Source organism: Gossypium hirsutum, chromosome A06, assembly GCF_007990345.1.
Source record: "Gossypium hirsutum isolate 1008001.06 chromosome A06, Gossypium_hirsutum_v2.1, whole genome shotgun sequence".
NCBI classification, from domain to species: Eukaryota; Viridiplantae; Streptophyta; class Magnoliopsida; order Malvales; family Malvaceae; genus Gossypium; species Gossypium hirsutum.
The window spans coordinates 127,705,193-127,720,041 of record NC_053429.1 but is presented as its reverse complement, the minus strand read 5'-3'; the positions used below and the strand labels follow the sequence as shown (position 1 = coordinate 127,720,041).

At 32.9% G+C, this 14,849-nt stretch overlaps 2 protein-coding genes across 3 annotated transcripts; both read right to left on the bottom strand.

The window, feature by feature from the left end:
- Positions 1–1,375: 1,375 nt before the first annotated feature.
- LOC107960194 (U-box domain-containing protein 8) lies at positions 1,376–2,875 on the bottom strand. The gene has a single exon (XM_016896474.2). It carries the CDS (start codon positions 2,717–2,719, stop codon positions 1,619–1,621), a length of 1,101 nt encoding a protein of 366 aa, XP_016751963.2. The 5' UTR covers positions 2,720–2,875; the 3' UTR covers positions 1,376–1,618.
- Positions 2,876–5,836: 2,961 nt separating this feature from the next.
- Positions 5,837–10,208, bottom strand: LOC121230904 (G-type lectin S-receptor-like serine/threonine-protein kinase B120). Of its 2 annotated transcripts, XM_041116451.1 has the most exons (8): positions 8,680–10,177; positions 8,439–8,549; positions 8,288–8,351; positions 8,119–8,194; positions 7,661–7,871; positions 7,356–7,587; positions 6,367–6,514; positions 5,837–6,288 (listed from the first exon to the last, which is right to left on the bottom strand). In XM_041116451.1, the coding sequence occupies exons 1-8, from the start codon at positions 9,953–9,955 to the stop codon at positions 5,980–5,982; spliced, it is 2,427 nt and encodes an 808-aa protein (XP_040972385.1). In that variant the 5' UTR covers positions 9,956–10,177; the 3' UTR covers positions 5,837–5,979. The 2 variants fall into 2 exon arrangements, with proteins under 2 accessions (XP_040972385.1, XP_040972384.1); XM_041116450.1 differs by having other exon boundaries at positions 8,119–8,351; positions 8,680–10,208.
- Between the last annotated feature and the right edge of the window lie 4,641 nt (positions 10,209–14,849).

Below are 14,849 nucleotides of genomic sequence, written 5' to 3'. Positions count from 1 at the left end.
TCATCTTTCTCTTGGCTGCTGAGCACTTCCCTCGTTCAAACCGAAATTTAGATTGCATTTTGCACTCTAAATTAAATTTTATTTGCTGAAAATTTCATCTATTTAACTTTTAACTAACTAGAAAGTAATAATTGACATGTTACATATATCTCATGCTTACGTATAAGAATCAATTTTTAACCGTAGAAATAGATGAAATTTTTAACAGAAATAGAGAAATTAAAATGCAATCTAACTCTAACTCTTAATTCAAGGGCTTCTACGGTACTTTTACTAACTTAGAGCTAGGCCCTTATAAACAACTATGAACTTGCCAACTTAAACCTAAAACTAGACCCGAACCCTAAACTTGAAACTAAATCATTGGACTACGACCTTTGCACAAAAAAAAGACTTAGACATAGGCCCCTTATAAAACAAGGATGAACTTTTACTATTGATGCACTGCTGGTCTATATAACAATCAATCATTGCAAAGAAACCACCTACACTACTGCAAATGTAAGCCACCTACACTACTCCAAACCAAAAGATTAAAAGGGCGAAATCTTGCTCGATTCAAGGTTTTCAAAAGCACTCGATGATTTTTCAAGTTTCTGTATCTACATAAGCAGCAATTTATATGAAGCTTTAGCCAACAAAATGTCATTCAACCATGTAATAAGCCATATTAAGAGAATCTCTAGTAACCAGAGATAAAACTTCAACAGGACATACCTTTTTCCGAAGTTTTCAACCTTGACGTGCCTAGCCAAGCTAAAGAGTGCATGATCCATCGAAAAATCATCATATACAAGGTTAACAACAATCGGTCATTCACTCAACATAAGCACATCAAATCTATTCTATTTTATACTGAAAGAAGAATATAAACATCGGCCTTTTTTTCTTCATACACCAAGAAGAAAGCCTCGAGGTACAACTTTGGTATCGTTCAAGACAAAGTACCAGTCCAAATGTTGAATTCAACACAAAAACAAGAAACAATCAACCAGTTATGCCAGCATATTCATTTGTCAACACTGAAAGCATACAAACCGTATTCAAGTAAGCAATTACAGCATCTGCAAATGAATGAAACAGATATGCAACATCACCAAAATTCAATGCTTTAGGACATTTACAACATCAGGAAAAAATCCGGGGGTGATATTAGCAGTGTATTTATAAAGAAAGCAAGTGGGAAATACTGCATTCCACTACATCATACTCATAATAAACACAAAAGGAACTAAATAAGACAAAAGTTCTACGCAAATCGATCGATCGAACGAAACGGAAAAACAATCACAATTGTAACCGAAATGAATCTAATTATTCAATCCCTAAGTCCATAAAAGAACAAAAGTTTCCAAATAGACAAGAGATCAAAAACTATAATAAACATGCTTTTAAGCACAAAACTATGATTCAAGTCAACTAAATTTTGATTCTTTGTTTTTCACTACAACATCCAAAAACCAAGGAAGAACAACAATCCTTCCCTATTCCATCATGTTCCACTTTTATTCAAATATACAAAGATACAAAAATCTAATCTTTTTTCCACCTTTTTGTACAAGAAACCTAAACAAAAACAACTCACCTCCATTTCCATTTCCACCATTGATGCATTGATTCATCCAATAGCATGGTTTCCACTCAAAGTTTGAACCAAATTCGAAAGATATCGTTTAATCTTCTCATTTTCTTCTTCCACTAACCCCAAACAAATCCCTAAAACCCCTTGTTTTCTTGCTTCAAAACAAAAACTTTCACTATAATTACACAAACAATTCAAAGTAAATAACCCATATTGAACCCCTCTTGAACTCCCATTCTTTAAAACCTTAACCAAAACCTTAACACACCCATTAACTTTCATCATTTCTTCTCTTCCTTCTTTGCATTTAACCAATAATCCCAACACTTCAATAGCCCTTTCCAACCCTAAATCCAATAAATTTATCAATATAGGCACAGCACCACAATCAATAGCTCTTCTTCTATTATCAGTAAATGAACAAATTGCATATAAAGCTGTTGCTGCCTCTTTCTTTTCCCTTCCTTTACCTGCAATTAAAAGCCGAACCAACGCCGGAATCGCATCTGGGTATGCTCCGATCGTCGCTTTATTCACTTCAACGACAGCTAAACTAGTTATAATCGTTGCAGCTATGGCTCTACAATCGGGTGACCCAATACGTAATATTTTAACGACCCGGTTTACCGCACCTTCTGCAACTAAACCCACTTTGTTATCATCATCTAGACTGAGATTAAGGAGCAAAGAAAGTGCCTTTTCTTGTAAAACCGGATCCTCCGAGTCAACAAACTTAAGAACAGCGGGTACAGCCCCAGACTCAGTGAGTTTGCGGCGAAGCGACGAGTCACGCTTAGTGAGTCCGGCAAGATGAGTGAGCGAGTCAAGCTTGGTTCCAATAGGAGACGAAGGGGACGTCAAAGCGGAAACAAGGGTTTGTGGCTGAGAACAAGGTTGTGATTTCGAAGGGGAGACGAGGGTATAATTGGAAATCAAGGAACGAAGAGCATGGTTAGGGATAAGACATGGGTGTTCAGGTAAGGGAAGCTTGGTAATCGGACAAGTACGGTGACCGGAATCTAACCACCGTTGGATTGAAACCCGGTCGAAAGTATGACCCGATGAGAGAATAACGGGGTCAGACATTATTTCGAGAGATATTGGGCATTTGAAATCGTCCGGAAGCTGAGTCGACATCGCGTTACCAACTCGGACAAAATGACTCAGCCCTTGTTCTAATCTCTCAAAGAGCTTTTAAAGAAGGGTTTTTATGAGGTTTTTGGAAACTGTGATGAGAGATTATGACTTTTTTTTTCATTTCAATTCACACAGACAAAAATTAAATAAAAAAACAGACACCCAAAGGACTTAGCTTGTGAAGGGTAGTTATTGGTTATGAAATGTCTACAATGCCCCTCCTATTAGCTTGAATTTTCGGATTAAGGACTCTGAGATAATAAAAGGGTATTAAGGACAATTTCATTAAAGAAGTTTTATTGATATATATAAAAGGTAGTTATAGCTCATGAAATGACTACAACGCCATCCAAACAAAAATCTACTATGTGGCATTAAATTATTAAAAAAATAAAAAAATAAATATTTTTATTTAATTTATAATTAATTTTAATTTTATAATATAAAAATAAATATTTTATATTTAAAATAATGAATGCAAACTTAAAAATTCTATATAAAAATATTTTTTAAAATATTAGATAAATTTATTGATTTTTTATTTACTAAAAAAATATTTATAAATTAGAGCGAAGGCTTTGGATTTTATCATATAATATTTTAATGTTATTTTATCAAAATAAATTTAAAAAATAATATTCGATCAAATTAGGGAAATTGTCTGATTTAACTCATTGTTACGAAAAACAGTGTCAAGAAGAACTTAAACATTATGAACATATTTATATTCTAAATCCGTATTTTCCACATACATACGCCTGTGATAGAATTTTTAGTATATATAATTAATTTTTAAATTCGGCTTACTTGGATAATTTAATTTCATTCCAAACAAAGATGTTGTTGAGAAACTAATTTCCATGTTTAATAAGAATGCATTTATGATACTTTGTGTTTGCTTTTTGTTTCATAATTTTCACTTAAAACTTTTAATATTCTTTTCTTTTGGAAAATTAAATTTTTAAATATTCTATTTTAATGACATCAATAATTTATTTTAAAATATCTTTTTATAAATTATCAATTAATATTATAAGAATACTTATGTGTTTCCAATTTTTACTTTATATATTGAATAGCTTTTTTCCTAAAATGGGAAAATTACTCTTTAAACCCTTTAAAAGTTGTAAAATTATGAAATCACACTTTAGTCTTTCAAAAATGATAAAATTATAATTTAATCCTTAAAAACAAATGATAAAAATTGCATTTTAACTTTTGTAAAAATTTATAATTTAATTTTGACCCCAAGAAAAAATTTCTAACTTTACCCTTTTATTTTAATATGATTATAATACATAAAAAAATATAAATTCGATATGCATAAAAAAAAATTCAGATTCTTTTTATATAAAATGTCTAAACGACCCATAATATCCTAAGACATAAAACGAAAGATATTATGTGCTTAAGTGTAAGTATCATGGAAGTTCCTGTACTAAGAGTAAATTATATTTTGCCTCTTTTACTCAAAAAAATGGGCAAATTATTCCATGTACGTTAGATTAAGCAGTAAATTAGTCATTTCTGTTAAAAATTTCATCTAAGTTTACTGTTAAAAATGGCATAACTGACGTAATAAATAAATAGTTACATGCTACATGCCACGTGCACATTAGATTGATGTACAGTGACCAATTTTTAATAGTAAAAATTGATGAAATTTTTAACAAATAGACTAATTTACTCTTTGATATAACATACAAGGACTAATTTGTGAATTTTTTGAGTAGAGTGGGAAAATTGTAATTTAACCCTAATACAAAAGCCTCCATAATACTTTTACCTATTCGAATCAATATCCTTCAAATTATTACAACAACAACAATAATGTCAACCGAATTAAAATCCGATCCATAAAAATGATCGGATTTAATATTTGCTGAGTTGGCACCAATTAGATTGAGGGTTTATTGGCGAAATATAAGGGGAAAGGAACTCTAGATTTTTGAGGGGCTTTAAAAAGTCATCATTCTCTCAACTTTTTCATTAATGACCATTAAAGCCTTATTTCCAGCATTAACGCATTGAGAGGGGTAAATTCGGAAACGCGTTTGCCAATACGTAACGAAACGGATGGAACGGAACGGAACGGGAACGGAAGACAATAAATTGATTAGCATTGAAAAGGACACAACCAAAAGAAAATTGCCGTGGTGACCGAACAACGGCTCCCACGAGCCTCCGTTATTGGCCTGAAATTACTATTTCGGGGTCCTTTCAATTAGTGGTACCCGTGTAAAGTCAACTCTTCTCAAAGTCCAAATTTGTGAGCCAAAGCATATTAGGATGACACGTGGATTTATATATTCTTTTATTTAATTTTCTACGTTAAAATTCCTCATATGTTAGATTAAAGAGTAAATCAATTTTTTTGTTAAATCCCAATGTGGTTGATGGAACAACCAGACAATAACACGACCTCCTAAAAATAAAAAATTGACAAATCAGTCAACTTCATAAATATTGAAATTATAATTTAATATAAGGTAGAATTGTAATTTGGCCTCTAACTTTAAAAATTTTAATAACTGACAATTATATTTTAAACCACTCAAAAAAATATAATTCAATTCTATCCCTTTAAAAAAAATTTCTAAATTCACCCCTCATTTTAATTTTTGAGTTCTTATTAACCATTTTTAAAGGTAGAATGAAGAGTTGTCTAGTAGAGTAACTAAAGCTGAAGGTAAGAGGAGAGGAAGAGTTTAAGTACGGGAGAGAGGCAGAATTAAAATGAGCTCGCTCGACTCTAACTCCAAACTTCAAGTCTTACATACTCTTAGTCTCCTGTCTCGAAATACCAATTAATTTATAGCGTGGGGGAAGGCAGAGCACACACTTGTCCAAATGTTTTTTTTGGGGGGGGGGGTCATGACCATTGATAATAATAGACACAAACCACCTTAATTGAATTTGTTTTTTTCTAATTTAAATTCGATAAATTATTTTTATCTTAAATCAAATTTATTTTATCGATTGAATCATTTAAATTGGCTAAAATTATAATAAAACATTTTAAGAAATTAATGATCCGTTATTAAAATATTTTCATCGAAATATTTGAATTTTGGGTCATCCTAATGTTTCTCAAGGAAAATTTTGGACCACGATAAATAACGACCCAAAAGATGAGTTTTGATTGAGTTAAAGTATCTAGAAAGTCTATACAAGTTTGACTACAACAATTCTACTATATATAATTTTAATAATTGGAAGCTCGTATCTTCATACTCGTAAAAGGTGGAAAGCAAGCAAATTTATCTTCCGGCTATCATTGAAATTGTGACATCATTTGAAGATACAATTTCTTGACCGTTAGGAATAGGTTGGTCATCAATGGATCTTCTAGATGAACTATAAGTGGGTTGCCTTACCTTAGGAAGTGTAGGAGCTTCGCTCTCAAGCATCAACACCACGGTTGCCATCGTCGGCCGATACATTGCCGAGTCTTGCACACACAACATCCCTATATGTATGCATTTCAATGCTTCCTTTGGACAACACGATTCCCGAATTGAAGGATCAATGATGTACATTGCTTTATCGTCGTTCCAAAGTTGCCATGCCTTGAAAGAAACAAAACAATTCAATCAAATTCCATAAAACTAAACAAAATTAACTTTCTTCTTGTTTTCGCTACTTACATATGCTATAAGACTTGTGTATTCGGATGAGCGAAAGCTTGTATTTCTTCGTCCACTAACGATTTCCAACAATAATACCCCAAAGCTATAAACATCTGATTTTATTGAAAACAAGCCTTCCATTGCATATTCAGGTGACATATATCCACTGCAATTCGAGAAAAAAAACATTATACCTATCAGTGAAATTGCTTGAAACTTGAGTTTTTTATGTTGATGCAAAAGGTGGTGTGAAGGAAGCTGAGGTCGATTCACCCTATTTAGGCAAAAACTGGTAAAAGTACCATGGAAGTCTTTGTACTAGGAGTTGGATTGCATTTTGCTCCCTCTACTAAAAATTGAGCAAATTAATCCATGTAAGTTAGATTAAAGAGTGAATTGGTCATTCTGTTAAAATTTTCATCCATTTCTACGATTAAAAATTATTGTTGTACATTAATATGAGGTACACATGGCACACCAAGTGTAACTATCTAATCATTCCATCAACTATGATAGTTTTTAATAGTAGAAATGGATGAAAAATTTAACCTAAAAGACTAATTTGCTCTTAGATTTAAAATACATGGACTAATTTGCTCATTTTTTTAGTAAATGAGACAAAATGCGATCTAATTCATAATACAGGAACTTTCATGATACATTTCTCATGAAAAATTGTATTGTATGTGTAGTGGAAGGAAAATTTTAGGGAAGAGGATGGTAAGGATGAAATTCGGAAACAGGAGTCAATGAGCATGTGATTTTAGGGAAGAGGATGGTAAGGATGAAATTCGGAAACGGGAGTCAATGAGCATGTGTGATTTGGCCACATGTCATCTCTTAATAGGTTTGTTGTTCTCTTCCATGGTCTCTCGTTAGGTCTGTAATGTAACATAACAAAAGAGACATAGTTGACGGAGCTAAGTGGTTGTGGTACTATAACAAGGGTTGTCGGGTGGCAATGTACATATATGTAACACATTATCTATGAACATGTTGGTGCTTACTATGTGCCAACTACTCGAACCGTATTAGCTTCATTTTGGTTACCCCCAAATATTCTAGCCATGCCAAAGTCGGAAATCTTTGGGTTCATTTCAGCATCTAACAAGATGTTGCTAGCCTTCAAGTCTCTATGAATTATTCTAAGCCTCGAATCCCGATGAAGGTAAAGAAGTCCTCTTGCAATGCCTTCGATGATGCCGACTCGGGTTCTCCAGTCCAACTCTGCTTGCTTGGCTGCCACAAAGTTTTATGATCATACACGGTACTACAAGAAAAATGAAAAACTAGAGCAACACCAGAAACATACCGAAAAGGAAGTTATCCAAACTTTTATTGGGCATATATTCATAAATCAACATCTTTTCTTCCCCTTGAATAGTGCAGCCCAATAATCTAACAAGGTTCCTATGTTGCAATTTGGCAAGTAGTATAATCTCATTTTTGAACTCCTCTAACCCTTGCCCTGACTGCCTTGAAAGCCTCTTTACAGCTATTTCTTGTCCTCCAGGAAGCTTTCCCTGTTCGATTAAAACAAACGGTAACTGTTATCACGTTCAGAATCAACCCGGGTTTCAGTACGTCTTCCCCATGTTTCCCTATAAACCAACCTTTTCGCAACACAACAAAGGCTAGATAGGTCGGTGGGGTACTCAAAGAAGACAGTACTTTCATGACCAAAATCCCAATGTATAGGACAATACGGCCGAGGCATACTGAAACCCGGGTTGTTTTGCATTACCATTATTACGGATTTGTGACACTTACCTTGTATACAGCACCAAAACCTCCCTGTCCAAGTTTATTTTCTTCACAAAAATTGTTGGTTGCAGCTGCCACAGTGCTGAAATTGAAAATTGGTAACTCTGGTCGATTAACTTGATCCCCATCTATAAGAATATCAGATGGTCCTGAAAAACCTGCTGAAAATTCCAACCTGCTGGACTTAAACTCATTGAGAACGACCGCATCCTTGTCCTTGCAACACACCATTGATGAAACTGCAAACAAACATACTCAAACTCGGATGTAAGTAACGAATACGAGTGTTGAACATGAATTCAAAGCTAACGAATAGAGTTCCGTACCTTTAAGTTTCTTCTTGTATCTCCATAATAGCCATAGAAATGCCACCAAGAAACACGCTCCCACCAGAGAAATTATGACTATCACACCATTAGATATCTTCTTCTTGTCATCTATGTTTGTAAAGTGAAATTCAAAGGTGTTAAACAAGTCATATGTGCATAAATGATGGGATTTCACTAATATATCAAACAATCATGTCATGAACAAGAAAAAAAGCAAGTTTCAGGGATCAAAAATTACCTAAATCGGAATGATTGAGGCGGTAAAAGAACTCTAGGTTTCCACTTTGATCAATATGTTGAACATCAACTAAATCTCCAATCCATATCATACATTTAATACCATAAACATATGCATATGCAGTACATGAACAATTTCCTAAGCAACTTTGTCTACAATCATCTCTGCTCTTTACAGGTACCAAGTTCGAAAAATCGGGTAACTTCATACACTTCATTCGTTTAAACCCATCCGGTTTACCCCTTTGGCATTCCAGTTCAGTCCTCCGTTCACACCCGCCGGACCAATTCCCTTTACTCCATTGATCTTCAAACTTTGGCCTAAACCCTTCTAAACAATTACAAGTACTTGAAGAAACAAAGTAATCACATGTTGCATAATTCCCACAATGGTTATAAAGATCACATTTGTTACCAGGTTGTAATAGCAACTTAGTCCATTTCTTCCCATCCCACCTGAACTGTCGTACCGTCCCGTCATAGCGGATATGGAACCGTGACAAAGCCGAAGAGTTCGACGGCTCATACGTAAAAAACCGTGTCCCGTTGTCATCATGCTCTGAAAGCTTGAATCCATGCAAGAAACTAGCAGTGTCACTCAAGTTAGAAATACCTGTGAAAGTCACTCCGTTCCATTGACCACTTCTCCATCTTCTTCTTCCACTTTGATCCCATATTACAATCTGTGGACCTCCATTAGCAATTGTTCCAACACTGTAGTTTCCATATGAAGGATCAATGGCTGATCTCCATGACCTGAAACAACGAACCTCCCCCATTGATAAACTCACAGGTAATTTCATACCAGGCAAAAATGTATCAGTTGGATGATGAAAGCTGTCCCAAATCACCTCCCTGGTATCATTCGACAACTCCAAATTCCCATTTTTTTGTAGTCTTGCAAATGAGGTGTTTGATAAAATACTTGGAACACCAGACCACCAAACTGAACTTCCATTCCCATCAAGAACAACCAAGTTACCATCAACCCCAATCCTCAAAACACCATTTGTGTTAACCATTGGTTTATCTCTATTTGCAACCCAAACAACAGCTTCCGTATCAACCTTATACCATATCCCAACATATCTAAAGCTTGAATTTTCAGGGCTGAAAAATCCCAATTCGAAAACCCCATCACCAGACACCAACTTGTCACCATCTTTCATCGTTTCACCTTGTCGGATTATATCAACTCCATAGCAAAACCGAGCTAAACAACAAAAAAGAAAGATTAATGAAGAAACAGAAAATGGGTTTTTGTTCTTAGTTCCCATATCATATTCTTTTGAGAAATTGCAGAGATTGTTATTACTTCCTTAGAACAAAAAGAGATGTTAACTATATGCGTATATGAACACGGAATAGAAGATTCAAAGGGTGTGTCTGGAAAATTATTCCCTTCTTCCACTTTGTGAACTGTCAAAATCACTTTTTTACAATTGGAAATGTTAGTGACTTGAAGTTTTTGACCATGGAAATAGATATCGACAAAGTGATATTTGTTGTTCAAGGAGCTTAGCTCTCCACGGCTTCTTCCACCACCAAACTTAGTATATATCTAAGCATGAGTCACATGTTTTATTATGTAAGGGTTAATTTCATCATATGTCCTCAAACCATGATCTAGATTTTAAATTGTTCCTTAAATTTCAATTTTTTTTATTTGAGTTCTAAAAGTATGAGTATTTTATCCATTAACTCATTTTGTTAGCCTAGCCCTCATGGCATGGTCCACGTGGATTAAATTTTAAATGCATATATGCCTATTGTAAGATAACTTGCGGAGATGGACGGTGTTCCCCCTTCCCCAAATAAAGGAAAAATTCGAGAAATTATGATTTTTCTCTTGAATTTTTTAGAAAATTTTAATTAAACTCACTAAAGTATTTAAAAATTCTTATTAATCTCACAAAAATTTTAAAATTTTAACTAGACCACCAGTTTAAAAAAAAATTCTCATTAGACTCTTAAAATCTTTGAAAATTTTACTAACCCCCAAAAACTTAATCTCTAAATTCATCACTGATAACTTGTATCATTCGTTTTAAATTTCCTTAAGGTCATATTTGAAGTAGCATTTAATGCATAAGCTGGCTACTAGGCTGACGATATGAGCTAGTTGATATGATATTGATTCTTTATGAACTTAATTAGAACTAGGGGCAAAACCAACATAAATTTTATATTGGGGGTCGATATTGAATTGTAAGTTTTGGGGTCAAACGAAAAAAATACCATTTTATTAATTTTGATGTATCCCTTTATAATAGGAAACAATAAAGGTACTCGTGAGTCGGAGCAAAATTCGATTTTGTTTTATGGTTCATGTTTGGAGTTCGTAGCTGCCTCTCCTAACAATATTGTCTACAAGGTTCGAATATACGTTCTCCTCTTAGGAATACAATGTGCCTTACCATTGCACTCGACCACTTGTTGTTATGTACTTTTCCTTTTACAAGAAGGTAAAATATAATCATACTTAATATATTATATTATAAATGTTGTATAATATTATTCACATTTAAGATTTCAACACTTATGAATATCGAAATCATTTAAGTCATACTTTGGGATAAAAAATTTATAAAATTTAGTAAAAACCAAAATAAATAAAATGAAAAATCAAATTGGTTGAAATTAATTAATTAATTAATTTTAGTAAAATTATGATATTAGTTTCTTTACTATACAAAAATTTAAAATTTAATCCGTCTACTTAAATCTGACATAATTTGATCGTTGTCATTAAAGTGATGACATGATTTTTTTTTTTATTGTTATTTAGTCACATGGTCAAGGTCACGCAAAAACAATCAGTCACGTTCAACCAATAAAAAAATTACGTATTAGTTGAATGCTTAAAGTTGTTTAAAAATAATCCATGACAACAACTAACGGTTTTATCAATTTGAAGCTACTAATACCATTAAAAGTAAAGGGATCAAATTATGATAAATTGATGTAAAATGACTAAATCCTATAATTTTAACATATTAGAAGGACTAAAACCATAATTAAACCAGTTCTAACAAAGAAAAAACCCCTAAATAAATATAAATTTTAGAGAAAAATCAAGGGGGCTTACCATTAATAGCTATCATGGAAATGGTATAATTCCTCTATCATCAAAGTCACTGCTGATATGGTTGGTCTATCATTTGCCAAGCTTTACACACATAATAGTCCCACATTTATGCATCTCATTATTTCCCGTTGAATGTCCCACATGTATGCATCTCATTATTTCCTTTTGAAAACTTGGACCATTGATTGTTGGGTCTATCAACTCCAACATGTTTGCTTCATTCCACATTTTCTTAGGTATAGAATACAAACACGACACAGATAGATGTTTGACCAATTATAATGTGATATCAAATTAATACAACAATATATACTAAAAGGAGAATCGAAAAGAATCAAATTAAACCCACACTCGACATACACACATGGTGTGACGAAGACTTACATGTAACAATCGCACATGGTGAGACTCAAATCCTGATACTAAAGAACCCAAAGCTTCTGCCTCAACCAACAAGCCAATGCCTTATTAGTAGAGTTTTATAGTTGGATCTTAATTTTTACAAACTTTTGACAATTTGGTACAGATAATAATTTATAATTAGATCTTTGAAATTGATTTTAGACTTGTTTATGGGTTAGGTTTCGGCTAGGGTTAAACCTAGGTAGGTTTTCTTAATAGTTTTTGTTCTGGTCAGACAAAAAATATGGATTCGATATTTTGGCTAAGACTAACCCATATTAATTGGAAAATATATAGCCCAACCTAGAGCTGATCATGGGCCGGGCGGCCCGGCCCGGCCCGAAAGCCCGCTTGAAAAATGGGAGGGTTTGGGTAAAAATATAGGCCTGAAAAATAGGCTTGGGCAAAAAAACGAGGCCCGTTTAGAAAATGGGCAGGGCCTCGGGTAAGAGTTTTTTGGCCCGGGCTCGGCCCGAATTATATATTAATATATATATTTTTATTTTTTTAAAATTATTTTAAATTTTTAATATAACTATTTTTTATTATATTGTTAATTTGTGTATTGTTTTAAGAATTGTTTTAGTATTATTTTTATTTGTTTTAATATTTGTTTTATGTTTTTAAATATATTTGATTTATTATATTTTAAAAAAAAATTATTTAATAAAATAAGAAAAAAATTAATATGGGTCGGGCCGGGCTGGGCTCGTGCTTAGTAATTTTTTTCGGGCCGGGCTTGGACAAATTTTAGGCCCATATTTTGGGCCGAACCGGGCCCAGGCCTAGTAGACGGGCCTAAAATTTTATCTTAGCCCGGCCCATGATCACCTCTAGCCCAACCCAATCTATTCAAATTTACTAGACTAATTATTTTAGGATGTAAGTAATAGACTTGTCCAAGGGTCGGGTAGCTCGCTCGCTAGACCCAAGTTCGATCGTGCTTGGACAAGGATTTTTAAACTTTGGGTCAGGCTTTATTAGCCTGAATTTAATGTAAATAATAAAAATATTTTAAAATTTAAAATTTAATTATATATAATATCAAATAAAAAATATTTTATTATTTTATTAATTTTTAAATAGTAAAATTGACTCTTTTGGCATTTTCGGGCAGGCTCAAAAATGGGCCTAGACTTGACACCCATGGTTTCCTAATTTGGTATAGCACGATATAATAGTGTCATGTCATCAAATGGATTAAAACTGAGAAAAGTTGTCAAGTTTCAAAAGTAATGTGGATAAAAATTGTTCATAGATTAAGTTGGAAAAAATTATCAAGTTCAGGGACTAAATGGTGTTTTATCACTATTATGAGTTTACACAATTTTAAAATGGTTAATATATATATTGTAGTTCTCGAACTTGGCAAATTGTACTTACTTAGTATCTCTTTTTTCTCGAAAAAGCTTTTATCGATTAAAATATATATATTTCTTACAACGTGACCTCGATATTTATAGATGTTAAGGTCCATTTGACACGATTCAAGATGAAATCTCAAGCTCTAAATAAAATGCTGGAGGCATGAGACTTATACTTTTCATTTTCTATTCAATAAATGCACAATACCACTGAATAATATTGTGCTACTACAAGCCTTTTAGTCTTGATATGACCTAAACCTAGTCTGACTCGGCTCATTAACACTTATACCCATTTATAACCATAATGTAAATGATATAATTCCTTTTGGTCTTCTTCTCACTATACTTAGCATCAAATTCACTCACTGCCGACAAGGTTGGTCTAGCATTTTTTGGCAAAATTTTCCTCACCTAATAGTCCCCCACATGTGTACACCTCATAAATTTTCCCTTTGAAAAGACTTTGGATCACACATTGCTAAAAACTAGAAAGCCCAAATTATTTTTGTCTTCATTCCACAATTTTCCCATTGCTTAAAATGGCTAAATCAAACTTTTTAGGCATTGGAATTCAAAGTTCTTATTTTTTGGGTCTTTGATTTCTACAAATTTTCAACAATTTGGTATAAAAAACAGAATTTGCAATTAGACTCTTGTTTTTAGATCTATTCATTTTCATAGGTTAGGCTTTATTCCATTTGGATTTGAATAAGTTTTTGTGGCTATTGCTTTTGCTCATGTCGGTGTCGAAATATGGACCAAATTGAAAAGTTGCAGATGATTTTTAAGAAATGATTAGTGAGTGTTAGTCTTTTAGATAAATGGGTTAAAGTTTTTTTTTTTAAATACATGATAAGTAGGTTAAATCTCGTTATAGTCATTGTACTTTATGAAAGTTGTGTATTTAGTTCATATATATTAATTTGATCAATTTTAGTCCTTGTACTTCTCATATTGATCAATTTTAGTTTTGACACAAACTATAGCAGTTAAATCTATTTTGAAACTTAAGTCTTGATATAAATGACGGTCATTAATCAATTATCTTATTAGTGAGTAATATGTGAAAATAACAAGTTAACATGGCATTACACATATGGTAATATGTTTTCCGCATTAGATTTTGGAAATTGCATAACTTAACTTAATGAATGTAACAATTATCGTTTAGTGAGGATTAAAATTTTATATTCTGAAAAGTATAGAGACTAAAAATGAGTATAGTTGTACAGAGAGTAAATCCACAAATTTTGTAAAGTACAAGGAGTAATAATAGAATTTAACCCTATTACAAATATACGTTCAGCCGACTAT